This window comes from Alosa sapidissima, chromosome 4 (assembly GCF_018492685.1).
Source record: "Alosa sapidissima isolate fAloSap1 chromosome 4, fAloSap1.pri, whole genome shotgun sequence".
NCBI lineage: Eukaryota > Metazoa > Chordata > Actinopteri > Clupeiformes > Clupeidae > Alosa > Alosa sapidissima.
The window spans coordinates 12,249,632-12,268,104 of NC_055960.1; the positions used below are offsets into that span (position 1 = coordinate 12,249,632).

At 39.2% G+C, this 18,473-nt stretch overlaps 1 protein-coding gene and 1 long non-coding RNA gene across 4 annotated transcripts; one reads left to right on the top strand and one right to left on the bottom strand.

Annotated features, from left to right (window-relative positions):
* Positions 1 to 1,238: 1,238 nt before the first annotated feature.
* Positions 1,239 to 8,540, bottom strand: LOC121707318. 3 transcript variants are annotated; one of them, XR_006031299.1, is made up of 6 exons: positions 8,299 to 8,403; positions 5,038 to 5,158; positions 4,071 to 4,556; positions 3,742 to 3,944; positions 2,383 to 2,790; positions 1,239 to 2,210 (listed from the first exon to the last, which is right to left on the bottom strand). It is a non-coding gene; the product is annotated as an uncharacterized LOC121707318 (long non-coding RNA). The 3 variants fall into 3 exon arrangements; XR_006031298.1 differs by lacking the exon at positions 8,299 to 8,403 and adding an exon at positions 8,459 to 8,540 and having other exon boundaries at positions 3,742 to 4,556; XR_006031297.1 differs by having other exon boundaries at positions 3,742 to 4,556.
* eno1b (enolase 1b, (alpha)) lies at positions 8,511 to 18,282 on the top strand. Its single transcript, XM_042089786.1, has 12 exons — positions 8,511 to 8,652; positions 10,129 to 10,217; positions 10,565 to 10,660; positions 12,100 to 12,158; positions 12,363 to 12,432; positions 12,571 to 12,704; positions 13,558 to 13,780; positions 14,035 to 14,232; positions 16,683 to 16,884; positions 17,092 to 17,200; positions 17,586 to 17,644; positions 17,831 to 18,282. The coding sequence occupies exons 2-12, from the start codon at positions 10,133 to 10,135 to the stop codon at positions 17,895 to 17,897; spliced, it is 1,302 nt and encodes a 433-aa protein (XP_041945720.1). The 5' UTR covers positions 8,511 to 8,652; positions 10,129 to 10,132; the 3' UTR covers positions 17,898 to 18,282.
* The last annotated feature ends 191 nt before the right edge of the window (positions 18,283 to 18,473 follow it).

Sequence of the window (18,473 nt, forward strand, 5' to 3'; positions counted from 1 at the left end):
TGTGGTAACTGGCAGTGAACTGCTAAAAAGATATAGGCCTACAGGCTGGTCCCAAAATAAGTGTAATCCATTCTTTGAAATGGGTAAACGGAAGGAGAAAGTAACAAACTATAGATAAGCCCACTGGTCAAATCACTTTTATTTTTTATAGTGCTTTTATATGCACAGAGTGCAACTGCAACCCAAAGCGCTATATATACTAAGGTTAGATATTATACACTAGCGATACAGTAGGGTTAACCTTTTATATGAATAATATAGCAAACTATTTAAATAGAGTGGTGCAGATATGACAGATATATTTTAGAAACATTTTATTTGTGAAATGTATAATTTTAGGGTAAGGCTATTTGCACCCCTGGTACAATTAGCAGTGTATGCTATTCGTACCCTGGTGCAGTAAGAAGTGAATTCTATTCGTACCCCGGTGCACACAGCAATGTGTCCTATTAGTACCCCGTCTGGTACAAATATCAATGTATGCTATTCGTACCCCGGTGCACACAGCAATGTGTTCTATTAATACCCCGTCTGGTACAAATATCAGTGTATGCTATTTGCATCCCTGTGCATTTATTCTGGCATATTGATCACACAATGCAATAATATTTTTTTTTAAAAACAAGCAACATGTTTTTTTGTTGTTATGTAACAGGGTGTGAATAGCTCAGCTGTGTAATAGACACTCTGAATAAGGTATGCTGTTTGCATCAATGTAGCCTACAGTTAGAAGTGGATGCTATTCGTACCCTGGTGTTTATAGTACTGTATGCTATTTACACCCTGGTGCATGAACTAGCTAATTGTTGCAATCAAAACTTCCGTTTAAGAACCGATTTCTTGTTCAAATTGCGCGCCTTCTCTCCAGAGACGTTGGTACACATGCACACTCACTCTGCCAAAACACATCACACGGGAATCGAACCCCAGTCTCCTGCATGCTAACCCAGGTCTGCGACCACTGCACTATCTTCTTCCACAAGTAAATGGTGTTTGCAGGTAAACATATAGTTTATAGACTTGAACGTCATATTCACGAAATTTCTGTTAACTAACAAACTGACAGTTGTATGTGTTCACTGAACCAAGATTATGAAAATAAAACACAACTTTTCAATCTAAAACTTAATCTGAACAGATATTAGTGCCGAAACCTTTCAGAATTCTTCACTTTCTGCTGACGAAAAAACGAATGTCCGCCATGTTTTTTGTGCACGTGAGCAACGTCTTTTTGTTGTTATGTCATAGGGTGTGAATAGCTCAGCTGTGTGGCCAAGGCTATTCGTACCAGGGGTGTAAATAGACAATCCGATAATTTTATTTCAAAATACACATAACAAAAATGGTGATAATGTGATGTCCTAAGTTAAAGCATAACTTAAGTAAACATAGAGAAATAATAGAGTATAGATTCATGATAATTTTTAAATAACCTATTATGTTTACAGAAAAATAACATACTTGGACAGTGAGAGAGAATCATTCATCATTTCATATTCTATATAATGCATCCCTGTAGTAGAGTAAGATGCATATACAGTAGTACCAGGACCATGAGCTTGATCCCCAGGCAGAACACATGCTGATGAAAATATCTGTTCGGTACTCTACGTCACTGCATAAAAGAATATGGTTTATGAATATATGTAAATTGCATTATTACAGTATGATATGATATGGAGGGTTTGTCAGCAGTAACTCTTAACTGGTGAGGAGATGGTCATTGGAATTTGGTTTACAATAGCGCAAGTACTTAGAAATGAAGGAGACACCAGTGAAGGAGTGGATATGGTGCCAACTGTCTGCATCATAAAAGGAGACCAGACCTGCCTCATAATCCACAAACACCCCCACCCTCTGGGGCTTCTCTTTCAGGGAGAGGGGATTAGCAACGATTTCTGGTGCAAAATATTCGTTCCCGCTCATCAATATTATCCAAAATCCATTTTTAGTGCTGTAATTAATATTGCCCCTTCTCTTAATTGATTCTCTTGCCACTCCTATGTCCCAACACATCTTCTGACTGACTTGAACTTCATAATAAAACCGCACAGAAGAGAAACCCTCTTTTCCAAGGACGCATGGCACAGCATTGAATCTCTTTGGGTTGTGATTGACATGCTGTTGTTTATCTCCAAGTCTGACTTGTTTCCCATCAGCAGAGAGGATGAGGTTAGGGTGTGCTGTGTCAGGATCCAGGGTGACCCTCACTGTGAGACAGGTGGGTGCAATAAGTTTAGACAATTTCATCATGCAATTATTAAAATCCTTTGAAGTAATCATCCTGCACTTATTCAACAATGATGTTTAGTACGTATTGCTCTATAGTAATTGTATGCTAAATGAAATAATAATTGTGGGATTACATACCACCACACATACCTATATAGCGTTTTACATTCTTCATCGACTCTGAAAGACATATATTAATTACAACCTGGGGAAGAGATTGTGATTACATGTGGTATATGTAGCCTACAGGTAAAAAAAAGAACCCTAAATACTCATCTCTTTCTTCTGCTGTAGTACTGCATGTGGCCTCTAACTGGGATTTCTCTTCACGTAGTTGATTGTAGCTGTCCTGTACTTGTGATTTCTCTTTAACTAAGTTTGTAAAACTTTTATACAATTCATCCCTTTCTTGAGTAGTTGCATTGATTTCTGCTTGGCTGATGTAACAGTCCTGTAACTGTTGTCCCCCTTCAGTGATCATGATGCTGAGTCCTGTGATGATGGCAAGGAGAAAAGCACACAGAAGGCCCAGAAACACCACCGCTAGTTTGTAGAGACCTGCAGATAAAAAGAAAAAAAAGGAAAACACCATACACAAGTATTTATACACTTTTAAAGTATTTTACCCTTCTCCATTACAAACTGAAGAGGAATTTGCAGTAATGCTTGCCTTCAAATGTAGTTAACCAAAATATGTAACTCTGGGCTACACTGAAAGCGTGATGCAGAGCATACTGTGGTTCTGTTCAAAACGGAAGACTGCTGCCTCGCTGCCTAAATAGAGAGCTGTCACACTAGACATGACTTTGGATTGAATGCATCTTTTAAGAAAGCGTAGCACTCTAGAATTTTTGGTTAACAACACGAAGGTATGATGTTAGCAAAAGCCGTAACACTAAACTAAACTAGTTTACAGAAGCTAGCAGGCTAACGGTAGAAATTAGTTTGACAGGCGGCACATATATCAGACCAGACGCTATCAATGGTTACAACAATGGTTTAATCAGATAGTACAGTGTTTATTTCTCGCTACACATCTACAAATCTAAGCAAAATAATGTCACACAAATCACATTTCAAAAGATTCAGCAGCCATTACCAATGTCATCCACCATTTTTGTGACCAAGACTAACCTTTTCTTATGAATTCAGAATGATTAGATGTATCTTACGGTAGCCAGCAGCCCTTTTCTGCTGGTGCGTTAAAATTCTATTTTTGGTGACGTAAATTATGCAAAAACCTATGAAGCCTTTAGATTGGGTTGTGCAATTTGTGTGACCATTGATTGTATAGGTATGTCAGGAGTCACATGATTAATTTAAAAATGTAGAGTTAAAGAGTAAAATTATGTAGGAAATACTCAAGTGACATATAAAAGCCCTATAAGTAATATTGACGTATAGGCAACATTAACAGATGTATAGTTTGTGGTAAATACAGAGTCATGTACAATAAATACTATGAATAATGTATTTGTAGTGATAAGTAGTGATAATGTTCATATTTACCAAAGTGTTGGATTTGGCCATCCTGAGCAAGGATAGAGTTATCTGTTCTTCTGAACACCAAACTGGTGTATACTTCTTCGTCATCGCTGCCAGCAGGGACATCACGGTTAAAAGTTTGAACATTTCTGTAAACAACTTTAGTCATCGCCATCTCATTTTGTTGTTTGAAACGGATTGCTTTTGCACTCATACTCTGGTCCTTCCTGTAGATGTTGGTGTGGCAGCAGATGTGACAGATCACCAGCACTGCTCTTTACAGAAACCCAGAGAGGAAGTGGCAGTCACAGGTACAGCAGATGACCTGTCACTTACATTTACACTACACTTACCAGCAGGGACGCTACTGGTGTCCCTCAAACCACTGGTGCTCTTGGAAGGGAAAAGTAGTCCGGACAAGAGGGAGGATTTTGAAAATATCCAGGACCAGGCTTGATTTTTACTGAATTTCAACATAACCATTTTCAAAATATAGTGTAGCAGATTAGTTAGTGTTCACTTTGTGATACAAGCATCAAACTTGGCACAAATATTCTCTGGAACCCACTTTATCCAAGTACAAAGACATACTGTATATATAAAGAACATATGACATTTGTCTTTCTACAATGTGTTCCTGTGGTAGAATAAGGAAAAATCAATCTCAAGACCCATGGGCTTAATCCAACAGGCAGAAAACATGCTGTTAAAATATTAGTGGTTTGGTAATGTGAGAGATAGTTCTGACCTTTTTCTTTCGGGCCTCCGAATAAAGTTCAGCATTTGAAGCACACTGTAGTGGAAGGTCGGAATTTGATGATACCTGGGACCTCTCTCACCTGCCAGAGAATAAAGCTCAGGAGATCGGTTACATGATAGGGTTAGAATTAGATAGGGTTACGGTTACATGATAGGGTTAGAATTAGATAGGGTTACGGTTACATGATATGGTTAGAATTAGATAGGGTTACGGTTACATGATATGGTTAGAATTAGATAGGGTTACGGTTACATGATATGGTTAGAATTAGATAGGGTTACGGTTACATGATAGGGTTAGAATTAGATAGGGTTACGGTTACATGATATGGTTAGAATTAGATAGGGTTACGGTTACATGATATGGTTAGAATTAGATAGGGTTACGGTTACATGATAGGGTTAGAATTAGATAGGGTTACGGTTACATGATATGGTTGCAGAGCTGAGATGCACAGACCTACTGTAGAAAAAAGCTGACTTGAATGAGGTGCATTAGTCAAAAGCATTGAAAGCAATAGCAATCATTACACCAGGTTCCTTAGTGTTACAATCTCTCACCCCTCTATGTGTCTTTTTGTCCCGATAGGGCAGTGAAGAGACAGGAACGAGACACGAAGGAGCTGAGTGGGATAGTGGGATAGAGAGATAGGATGGGACCCCAGGGTGGACTTGAACTTCTCTGTTAAAATACAAAATAATCATACGCATACATATAGGCATACAAAATAAAACACACTGATGTCTATGAGCTGTTGTATTTTCAGACATTTGCAGGGAGCAGTTTACTATCGTCTCATCTGTGTCCAGTCATTGTTCTCCAGCCCCTCAATTCGTATCCAATAGCAAGGAATTTGACATCTTTTCCTGTTTTTTCATACACAAAATGTGATGTACAGTATGTATGTTTGTTTTTGTTTGTTTTTTACACCACACTATCTGTTTTTTTTTTAATCACTGATGTCAATAGAAAGACTGCTTCCATGTTTTTAGTCTGCATTTTAACTACACAAGCTAGAACTCACGCTCATGACATCAAAGCATCACTCTCATTAGCTAAAATCTCCCATGACAAAAATAATGTGTTTTAACAGGTAGACTGCAGCTGGAGTGTGAGGGGCTGTCTGCCATCTTTCCTTCTGTCTGACACTTGCAGATCACGTTGACATATCAACTTAGGCACAGTTGGCGTCAGTTGAACTATATCATTTTTAAAGGAGTCATAGAATGGATGAACAGGGTATTTTATCTTGTTCTCTGATGTTAGCATGGAAGGTATGCAACTTTGGTCTATCAAAATAAAATGTGATGTGATTTTACAAGGCCATTTACAAGGCCCTCTATAATTAGCCTGGGGAATAAAATGGTTAATTTAGCAGATATCTAGTGCCCCCATCATGGTTTTCTGGCATGAATAATGAATTGTTTTGCAGCCAATAGCCGCAGAGCAACTGTCAGGGCAGGCTGAGAGAAGGCTCCGTGGAATATTAAAAGTTATGCTGCATCTTTCACATAGACGTAGACTCCTATAGACTATACCGTGGTGTTTTTATTAATTAATTAACTGAAATTCTACTCCATACTGAAATAACAACATCTCCAGGGTCTCCAGGGCCCAAAGCTCCAGGGCTCAGCTAGTCTGTTCACGGTTTAAATGTATTACCTGAGAAGGTCAGGCCATCTCAGAATAGTGAGTGTGGCTAATTCAATCATTGACATTTATTTTCTATTATTTTCTCATTCTTGTTCAACCATAGTAGTTTTAATAACTTGTTTAGGCGTTCCCTGTAAAGACAACACAAACGCAATCATGTTATAGCAGGAATCCATATTTTTCAAGCTAAACTCATGAAGACACTCTTTTTGGAAGTTGGGATTTTTAAAGTTGGGTCTTCCGAGTTTACAGTTATCATGAATGCAGTATTAATCTAGCTACTAAGTTAAACAAGTCACAATGTGGCTCAGGTGAGTAGCGGATGACTTACCGGAACAGCTTAGAGTTTATGTCTGAGTATGAGAGTATATGAAAGTTCATGTGTACATACTGTCAAAATGTAAGCATATTTTTCTGAAATTTGACTGAATTTTGGAAGTGTCCAAAGATCATTGTACTGATTTTGAACTCTTGTTATGTTGTGAATTTAGCGACTACAAACAAACAATAGTCACAGAGAGGAGGGAGATTTGTAAAACTTTTTTCATCCAAGCAGCTGAGCATGGGCATGGCAACATCAGACATAAAGTGTGAGGGCAGTGAAAGATGCATACAGTGCGTTGCAATACCACTAATACCCATAGGATGTGTTCAATGTGTTGCAACACGTTTCGAAACGGTCAACAAAAAATGTGATCTCCCTCACCCCCTCTCCATGCCGCCATACCGATGGTGCATATCCATCCATTCATTACTACCTATGCCCATGTGACTTGTATGTTAACCAAAGACATCAAAATAAAAGCACCAATACAAAAAACAACACACAACACACAGGACTTGGCATATAGCGACCTTTGCATGATGTTGGCTACAAAGTCATAAGGAGCCACTTCCTTATATTGTTCATCGAGTGTTTTTTTTTTTATTAATGGTTTGACAAACTAAAGTTTTGTTTGGATAATTATTTGTCAGCTAGTCAGTCACCTACTGGTGGTGCAGTTAAGATGCACATTTTGGTGTGAATTATCAGAATGTTTCCTGTGGTCTGCGGTGTTACTATTTGATCTTTCTTGCTGTGTGTGTGCATGTGTGTGGGCTCTAGGGCACATTATCAGTAGTCTGCCTCCCCCAGGTAAACCCCTGCCTTGCTCATTTGGCTCCATTGTGCCTCCCCTATGGAACCAATGTCTGTTAGTTGTGATCATTTTCAAACAAAAGTACAACAAGAAAACATAAATATTTTTGTACTTTCCTAACCCAGACTTCATGTCTTTTTGCAGCTATTCCCCTTTCCTTTTCCCTGGCTTCAGTTGAATAAACTTGGGTCATGCTTTCACTGGAATTCACGTCTCTGCCTCGTGTATAAGAACCTGTGTGCAATGGTGCAATTATGTGTTCGATTAACTCATTCCCTGGGTGCTAGGCCCAGAGTGACGTAGTCTGGCTACAGTGATTGGCTCTTAGTGCTGTCCTCCAAAACCTCACCCTGCTACACACACATACCTTTAGGCGGAGAAAAATAATGGCATACAACAATGGACCTTTTTTACAGCAGCCATTTTTGATGGAATAATGTTGGTAAACATTCAGAGCCAATTGGGGCCTATTGCACAAAACTAGGATAAGGGATTAAGCCGGGATATCTTGGTTATCCTGGCTCAATTTATCCGTGATCCAGTTGCACAAAAGCGGGATAGGGGGCAGCAGGATATGTTATGGTACAAGTTACCATGGCGATTTATTCTGTGGAGCTAGCCTGCTCCAGACCAGGATAAATTCAAAGATCTATTCAATCTCATCCCTTATCTAAGTCAGCAGTCACCACAAACGGAAATCAATTTATTCCACTGCCCACTACACATTATCACATATGCCTAGACCCACTATCATTATTTAAACGTTTGTGATCAATAATTAACTTTTACATAGGCCTACTCGCCATTCCCGACATAAGACCTGTGTCAAAGACTCCCAATATGTCAACACAATGAAAAAGTAATTTTGAACCTGGGTTTATCTAATGTTCAGATTTAGCTTTTTTTAAAGTTTATGCAAATCAGCACATATTTAATTAGATCATGCCTAATTAATAGGCCTACATTTTCATATTTAATGTTCAACTAGGGAAGTTTCATAGATATCAGCTAGTTAATTGTGTTACCCACCTGTAGTGCCTCGCCTTATATTCAACACATTGAAAAAGAAAGGCTTATAGAGGGAAGGGATATCACCGGGCATTCTCTCTAAATCTTATTGAGTTACCTAACCTCTTGGCAACAAGAAACAGCACAAAAAAAAAAAATGAACCCACAAAATCAGGTTTACCTAAAATATGGCATAACTGGACCATCAGGCTAGGTGGCAGTGAAGGGGAGGTAGGGCCTCTTCCGTGTCTTAGCTGGGGTCGGCTAACTAGCTGCTAATACTACTTAGGTAGCTACTTACAGTCCTGCTCACAAGTAGTCTGGCACGTACACCGCTTCTCTGCTCACCTTGACGGTCGTCTCTCGTCTTAAACGGTAATACATTGCTTCTTTACTTATTATGTCTTTTAAACTATTTGTGAAATTAATGCTAATTGTAATATTGTTTTAACAAAGTCTCATTGCCACTTGTAGAAGTATGGGTCGGTTAATCCAACGGTATTAAAGTCGCGGTAACGTTAGCCTAATGTTGGCAAACGTTACCTCTGCAAATTGGTGAGATGGAGATTTAATATTAACGTTACGTTAGGTTTATATTATGAATGCCTGGTATTTCTACTCTGGACCATCAACTACCTTGGTTTTAATTACGTTCAGTAATAATTGATGCTGGGATTTGAAGAAAATCCTAACCATTAGTATTCTTTCAAACCAAATTGGTTGGAAGGAACCGTATTTAAGATACCGGTTTGATCATGAAAGGGAAAACGACAACTAGATGTGAGTTTAGGCCTACTAATGATATAATGTAACATGTCAGCTCTGACTTTGTGACAGGGGAAGTCACACAGCGTTGGAACCATAGGGTTGGAACACGTGCTAGTTTGCAGTGAGGGGTGGGAGTCTAGAATTTCACAATCAAAGTTGACAAACGCGCTATGAAATAGTAATCTGGATGTTAAAATGTAACCAGCTTGTTTCGACACAGCCGAAACAAAGAATCAAGACGTGCAGAATGTAAAGCGAATAGTCATTTTGACTGTTTGATTATCATTGACGGTCTAGAATCCCCTGGATATTTTAACGTTAACTCGAAATGGCAGCAGTGAAGACCCTACATGGATTTACATGTTGTTTCCCCCTTAGATCATTCAAAGTACAAAGTACATTCTCAGTAAAGGGATTGTTTGAATTAACAAATGCAGTGGTTTATATTCACCAGTATTCATCTCTAGGCCTGGGATACAAAATCAGACAACTGAAGTAATGGCCTGGCCTGGTTATTCGTGGAGGAAGCCTACGTGAAGCCAGTGGTGTAACTACAGCTTGTCAGCTGATAAAGATTGACAGATCATAATCCAGTTATCTTGTTAGTCCTCTCAGATAGCCTGAGAGTGAAATATCTTTAATAGCTGAACACTGAGGATGTATTTTTATCATAAATGAGGGATGTATGCAATGCATTCATAACAAACAACTGCACATTTTGAGCTGTGTGGTTTATGGAGACGTTTTTGTGACTTAAATGTCAAGGATCAGTGTGCCCCAGGTATTTGAGGCGAACGGATTCCCACAGCGTGCCCTCTGCTAATGCTGTTCAGGCAGAGGACTTGACAGAGATGCTTTATTAAAGTAGACATCACCAGACCCAGACTTGCATGAGAATGTCAGACTTAAAAAGAATGAGAATATTTATGACTAGTCTAGTAGTATAGATAGTATAGTATAGTATAGAATTTTGGGGGAAGCATTCAGATCACACATTACATTTAAAAAAGGTGTTGTTAAATCAATCTAGTGTAAAAGTGATGTAAATTAATGATAAAACAATTCCTTTTTGTGTAATTTCAGAATCATGTCTATCCTGAAGATTCATGCCCGGGAGATCTTTGACTCCAGAGGGAATCCTACTGTGGAAGTTGACCTCTTCACTGACCGAGGTGACTGTTATCTCTTATCAAGTTCAACGACTTCTAGTGTTCATATAGCACTAGGGGTTTAACATCTCTGCCGTGTATATCTGAAATTGCTGTTTAGTCCTTTACAGATCATGAGCAAATTTTGGATTAACTTAGTGTTGCATATCACAGTGGTTTTTACAGCTTAGTGATCCTTTTGATTCATAACTCTTCATCCGTACTCTAATTTAGAATTCATTGAGAATTTCTTTACAACCTAATAATGCTTGAAAAGTGATATCTGGTTAAAACATTTTCTGCAGAGTATAATTGTAGTAAAAAAGCACATTTTCTAATCCTTTCATTTTTTATTTTTTTTTTCGCAACAGGTCTTTTCCGAGCTGCTGTCCCTAGCGGAGCATCAACTGGCATCTATGAAGCTCTGGAGCTTCGCGACAATGACAAGAGCCGCTACTTGGGCAAGGGTATGTGTTTATCATCTGTCCACTGCAAAGCCTTGTGTTTTTGTGTGTGTAGTAGGGGTGTAAAGGTACATGTTATTACACCAAACCGTTTAAGTACATTTACATTGATTCATTTAGCAGACATTTTGAATCCAAAGTGATTTATTATGTCAGTTACACTTCATGGGTCCCTGGAGCAACTTTGTGTCAAGTGCCTTGCTCAAGGCCACAATGGTAGAAGCCGAGTATTGAACCCACAACTTTTTTCAGGCCACTGCATGCTTTACATCCCTAGTTTGTAGGGGGACATATTTTCCCACATACAAAAACATTTGAAGTTCCACACTAACTACCCAGGGGTATTGAGGTTACATACACAATCTTCATTTATAAGGTTGTTTTGGGTGTGTTACAGTAGACTGCTTCAGTTAAAGTCCTGGATGACCAATTAATTTAATTTTTCCACACTACTTTTGTTCTGTTATTTCCTTCTACCCATCAGGAGTGAACTGTAATTAGCTAATGCGATTTTGTCCCAGCATTATATCAGGTAATACTATTCAGAAGAGAATGGAATAGAATTTCAGCATGTTGGTTTCAGACTAACAAACCTAATCATTTTACCCTCTGGTCATTGATATCTTTTAGAGAAGATGAGATGGTGGGGCGATGAACAAAATGAGGATTTGATGCATGTTCATTTGCAAGTCACTGAGCATGATATATTTTTTTATTGTGTGTGGTTTAGTCAAATAGCCCATGATTCGTGGCTTGTAGCATGCTGTCATGTAGACTACACTGTTGTACGCATTGTATGCAATGGTTGAAAAAGTGGGTATCACTAACATTAAAAATGTATGTTTGTTTTTTTAGCTGTTCTACTATGATTTCATAACATGTATGCATCAAAACTTAATATGCACCAGTGGAAAGTTGCAAACAGTGTTTTGCATGAAAAGTTCAGAAATGAGCCATTAAATAATTGGTAGTGATTAACTTCATATACTTCTACAAGTAAGCATGGTTTTTGCATTCAAATATACTATTCTATGATATAGTTTTATTGTTTTAAGAAATGGCACAATTGTCACTAGAAAAGTGCTTATCTGAATGTGACGTCTAAAACACCTCCGATGATGGTACTTATGCCAGATCATTTTCATAACAGGATTCTTTAATGCTTAAATTGTAAGAATGTTTCCAAGGCAAAACATACATCTATAATGTTGTGCTACAGTCCTCAAATAAATCCAAAACCTAAATTCAGATGTTCCAGACAATATCATTGAGTGTATGACCGAACTCCTCACAGTTGTCTTCTGCACCTTGCTTTTTGTTGGTGGATCCTGAGGCGCTCTGTGTTTGTTCTCCTGTGTTTAAATAAATAAGAGCACTGATGTATTTAAAAAAAAAACTTTTTATTTTTTTATTTATTTATTTATTTTTTTTCCCCCTTGCAGGTGTTTCACAGGCAGTTGAGCATGTCAATCAGTCTATTGGGCCTTATCTTGTCGAGCAGGTAGGAACGTCAACATGCATAAACTAATTGGTTTTCATGCTCTTTGTGCTTTCTTAGTCCTCCTTTCTCAGCTATTCCCATCAGCTTGAACTTGGGTCAGACTAATCGGATGATCGATCAATTGATCGATCAGGGGATAGTCTTGGATTTTGAGCAAGAATTCTGTACCCACTCAAATGAAGCAAACATTTTCTTCCCACTCAGGGAGTGTCTGTGGTGGAGCAGGAGAAGATCGACCAGATGATGCTGGACTTGGATGGAACCGAAAATAAGTGTAAGTTTTGTTGAAATGGGGAAGAAGAATGTGATTTGTTTTTATTGTCTTTGGGTATATCTTAATTATAATTTGTACATATGTTGTTGAAGCTCTTTTGATGTGTTTGGTGTGCTTTTACCCTTTTTTAATATCTAGCCAAGTTTGGGGCAAATGCCATCCTTGGGGTCTCCCTGGCTGTGTGTAAGGCTGGTGCTGCAGAGAAGGGTGTCCCCTTGTACAGACACATCGCTGACCTGGCTGGAAATCCAGAGGTCATTTTGCCTGTGCCGGTAAGTTCCAGTGGAAATAGATACAACATTTCAGAAATGGCTTTTGTCTCTTGTGGGGAGAGGGGCTTAAAAGTAGACAATGATGATTAGTGTCCTAGATAGATAAATTACTTTATAAATCCCCAAAGGGAATCATGGTGTTACAGCAGCAATTAATAATATAAACATATATCACACATATACATACAAGCAAAAAATAAATACAATTGGATATAAAGTCTCTGTGATGCCTTCCTCTGTATTAGAAGATGAAGTTGAAAGAGTGGTGGTGTGTGTGTGGGGGGGGGGGGGGGATTGGGTGTTTAAAAAGAGTTACATCTGAAGAATAATCTATTGGCTGAAGAATAATCTGGTGCCACCCCTGACCTTGGTATGGCAGTATTGTGGTTTGTTGAAACTTTGGCAGCAAGACTGGCCCAGGTCAGGCCCAGGTCAGGCCCAGGTCAGGCCCAGGTCAGGCACAACAAGCCTGTGTTTAGCCTCATTAGAGAGGGCAAAGAAGGGGGCAGAGAAGTGATGAATACAGCTTGCCTAACTGAACTGTTTTATTCTCCTAACGCCACAAGGATCAATAGGCTAAAGTCTGTTTTAAAACTTGTGCTTATTTTTATACATTTTCAAATGTGATGAGCTGTAATTCTTAATGCCTCTAAGAATAGACTATAGGACAGAGGCCAGTGCAGGGATTTTATTTACTTACTGTACTTACTTATTATTGTATGCAGTCATTAAAATTGGTCACCCTAACCTACTATGCTAACTGTTTCAGCAACTCTAAGGTCACTGTGAATTGTCTGATGTTAAATAAAATGGTCCAAAAGTAAATGATGGTAAAGTATTGTCTTCTCTTCAGGCCTTCAATGTAATCAATGGAGGATCCCATGCTGGCAACAAGCTGGCCATGCAAGAGTTCATGATCTTGCCTGTAGGGGCCAGCAGCTTCAAAGAAGCTATGCGCATCGGTGCTGAGGTCTACCACAACCTGAGGAGCGTGATCAAGTCCAAGTATGGCCAGGATGCTACCAATGTGGGGGATGAGGGAGGATTTGCCCCAAACATCCTGGAGAACAAAGAAGGTAGAGACAGACGAGTGTCTCTCTTTAGTTTAGTATTATTTAAACCACAGGGTTATTGCAGCGCAGTTGGATTTGTTACATGGCATGTCATGATTAAATTGTTGTCCATTCAAATTTGTAGAATCAATTAGCACACCAGAAGGACCGGTATATGACTCGAAAAGCACATATGATAAGCCAAACTATGAACCTGAAAATACTGTACATATGATCTTTAATTGTTTGGGGTCACTTATCGTTTCTGTGTCCATCAGCACTTGAGCTTCTGAGGAACGCCATCAGCAAGGCTGGCTACACTGATGAGATTGTCATCGGAATGGACGTGGCTGCGTCTGAGTTCTACAGGGATGGGAAGTATGATCTGGACTTCAAGTCTCCCGATGACCCTAGCCGTTACATCACCCCTGATGAGCTGGCTGACCTCTACAAAAGCTTTGTGCAGGATTACCCAGGTGCCTACCTCCCTCTCTCCCAAAATCTCCAGATGGCTCTCCTCATAGGCCAGCGGCATATGCTGCCCAGCCACTTTTAATTGTTAGCATGATTAACATAGCTGTTTGAACTATAAAATGAATGTTATAGCAGCTTTATGGAGTTTTGATCTAAAACTGCCAAGCTAACGACCTAAACTTTACAATTTTACGGCATACACTTTTACAACCATCATCAACAGCCTAATTTGCACAGACAGAACTGATTAAGTCTGCTAAAAAACTAAATGGCACATTTCAGCAATGTTGTTGTCAAAAAGGATTGTTGTTGTGTTGTGTAACGCTCTGAAGAGTTGTCGTGGGTTTAACAAACACTGAGATAAACCTCTGGGTTGTCTGAACCTGTAGCGACTAAACCCAAGCTGTCGATTCCAAAACACTGGTTACCAATAAGTTCAATCAACCCCGTGTTGACCTAGATTTGTGCGGGTTCGCGGCGAATGTATAAAGACATCATCTATTGAGAGTCAAAACCATGAGTGAAACCAGCGGAATGAAGAGCACCGTATTTTCCAGAGACGGAGTAGTTCTCTAGGCTTATGAGGATGGGAGAACTGTAATAACAAAAAAGAGCAATACTTGAGCATCTGCCAAGGAACAAGACCTTGCTTTGCAGAGAATAGCCTAACTGACCGTGTAAATGCATAAGTTTAGGATGGCCAATTAATGTCAAAAGCACAATATATTAAATAATTCAGTGGACATTACGTATTTACTGCTTTGAATGGTGCGTTGTTAAACTAGCCTACCTTGTCACAGATTGACTGGGTCATAGATTCCTTGAGAATCCCAAATGTAATTTCTATTTTGCACTTGTGCTGTGGGCCAGCATCAGAATCAGGGTTACGGGTTGATGAGTGTCGGAAGGCATAGGTATCCTCTATCCCCCAGTAGTAATTGCACATATTGCACAAGTTAGAGCCTATGCATTAATTAGCCTGTAGCGGATCTGATAATATTCCAATAAGGTATAGGCCTAACACACCCTGTTGAAATGTGTTGCTCAAATTAGATTCCCGGTACATCCTGGCATCATGTATTGACTCAGCCCATTTATGATAAGATTTGACGCGTCACATATCATCTGGCAATTATTAAAATTAAAATGTGTTTTAAACACCAACACCATTAAGAGAGCATCCAAAAATAGAAGTGGCCTATGGCCTATCCATCTGGCCTGCTTGGACATGTATGCTGTGGAAACCTATTGACATAATCTGCCTCGTTTATGGATGACTCTTTAATGGGCACTTGCATCCCATCCATGAAGCTGATGATGTTCGGAAAGCCTGAAATACGCAAGGCCCATTAATTGAAAGCTCACCAGCAAATATATTTTCGGTGCAAATTTGGAAAACTTCAAGTAAGTGATGATGACCTGCCAGTTGGTGAAACTACACTTTAATTATCCTCGCGGGTTTGTGGACAGGAAAACAAATTAAGTTGCGCAGGAACCACAGTGCAAGGCAAAATTTACCCACCAACAAACAGTTGCTTTGCTGATATGCTCTGCGTCTACACTCTACAAAAACTCCCAGTCAGAGAGGGATTTTTCCCTTTTTTACCGTTTTAATGATATCTTCAATGTGTCTGATATGTTGTCTGTATGTCCATCTGTCTTAGGCTATGTCTGGTGAGCCAAAGACAAATGCCCACCATGATGTGGGCTACATTAAAGATGTATTTTTTTATTTTATTCTATTCTATTCTAATTGTCCACAATGTGTAAAGTTAGAAATGTAGGGATGGAGAATATTATTCAAGTAGGCCTATATTAAGGATTCCGGTAGTGCTCTCACAAAAACTTGTTTGGAAAAGAAAGGATATGTCGTGGTCTTATCACCCTCTCACGGTGAATAGCACGAATGATTTGTGCTGCTTTGTCAGTCGGACCTTCCTCAGAAGGAAATGCCATTGTGTGACATGTCAAAACAGCGGCCTGGCTGAACATGTACTTAAATACCCGAACATAACCTGGTAGGGGGTAGGTTTTGTTCAGGTTAAGTTCAGAGCCTATGTTACCAGAGTGACTTACAGAGCCTGATCATTTTGTTTACATACCCAGTTAAGCCAGTAAATCTGCTTTCTGGAATACCCCCAGAACACTGCTTGAGGATGAATAATTGTGCTGTCAGATATACATCCTATACATACAAGTTTTGTGAAGTTTTCATAAACTGAGTTGTTTTGATGTATTGAGACATGATTAATGGTTTTACATGAGTGTCCTGACCTTACCAAGGGGGAAATTGAGCAAAATTCATGTTTGCCGTGACAGCCTAGAATAATTTAATGGCAATGTGATTATTGTTTCTGTGTAAAAATCAAAAAAGAGCAACTTATGTGCCCTACGGTCCATTGAAGTAATTAATACAAGTCAAGAGAATAACTACATTTGTCTTGATCCTCAGTGATGTCCATTGAAGACCCATTTGACCAGGATGACTGGGCTGCCTGGTCCAACTTGACGGGCACCACTGACATTCAGATAGTGGGAGACGACCTGACTGTCACCAACCCAAAGCGCATTGCCAAGGCTGTAGAGGAGAAGGCTTGTAACTGCCTTTTGCTTAAAGTCAACCAGATCGGCACCGTCACCGAGTCCATGCAGGCGTATGTATTTGGTCTTCTATGCACATTAATGAATTTAATAGGCACATTTATTACACTAATGTGCTTCGCAAGCCTCTGTGTGCTAAACTCCTCCTTCAAAAATTATTTTCTGCCTCAAAATTGACAACAAACCCACAGTTTCTGGTCATATTGAAAGTTATTTGACATCAGAATGAGTGACTGAATCTGCCCTTTCCCCCCCGACAGTTGTAAGATGGCGCAGTCCAGTGGCTGGGGGGTGATGGTCAGCCATCGTTCTGGAGAGACCGAGGACACCTTTATTGCTGACTTGGTGGTTGGCCTCTGCACGGGCCAGGTGAGTTTACATGTCCATGTAGCAGTGTTCATCATTAAAAGAACATGCCAACTTTTGTTTGAGTTAGATAAGAGGCTGCACAGTCTTCTCTTCTCTCTGTGTGTAATAACCTAGTCTGACACCACCAGCCTATCTTAGCATAATTCACTGGAAGTGGGTTGGACCAATTAGCCTATAGCTGGCCTGTAGCTAAAACTGAGCTATAGGCTAACTGGTAGGTCTAATCCACTTCCCATAAAGTTGATGTGTTTCATTAAAAAGAATACATCATGCATGTATCAGCGTTTTCTGTCATTATACAAATGTACTGTATCGTACAATTTTTATCCATTATTTAATCCAGTGGTTAAGGAACCCTACGCTAAGCTTTTTGCCTCTTTTCCAGATTAAGACCGGTGCTCCTTGCCGTTCAGAGCGTCTGGCCAAATACAACCAGATTCTCAGGTTTGTCCTGGTATATTTCCTGATTACACTGAATTACTGTACAGCATAGCAGTTTCAAAATAAGAGCCAGTATTTGAAGCCAGTATACACATTAAATTCCAATCATTCATATTACATGCACACATTATGTACATGGCATTTTTAATTATTTGTGTTAATATTTTTTTTCTTATTCCCATTAAACAGAATTGAGGAAGAACTGGGGGACAAGGCCCGCTTTGCTGGAAAAAACTTCAGAAACCCTCTGGTCTAAATGCAGGATGATCTCTTGTAAAACTGTAATAACCTCAGTGTAGAACGGGGGACTTTGTAGTACTGACCATGTGTTATAGCACTTTTATCAGTCATTATGGCAGTGTGTGACTACTAGAACTTCAGACTGATTAGTATCAACTCAGCCATTTGGTGTATAACCACTGCTGCAATTAGGCCATTGCCTTTGGTTCATTGTTGTGGGCCCAGGATATGTGCTAGTGATGCAATGAATGTAATAAATAATCAATTATATTGTATTTTGATATAAAAGAAATGTATTGTGTACACTATAAGTAATACTGTGGAAATTAAAATATTGGCTAGTGTATGACCTGTGGCACTGGGTTTGATTGGCTGAATAAAACGTCCTTATGGAACTGTCAGTTATGGCTCCTTTTTTAATCATTTTGAATATTACTGACGCTTTCGGTTACTAAAAAGAGAATTTTTATTTTCACTGTCATTGTTAAAGTGTCTCTCCATAATAGAGAAAATAATGTTCAATATCATATCCATTACGCTGCAAATAATTGCTCTAGACTTTAATGTATCTTAGTAATTCTACATATATATA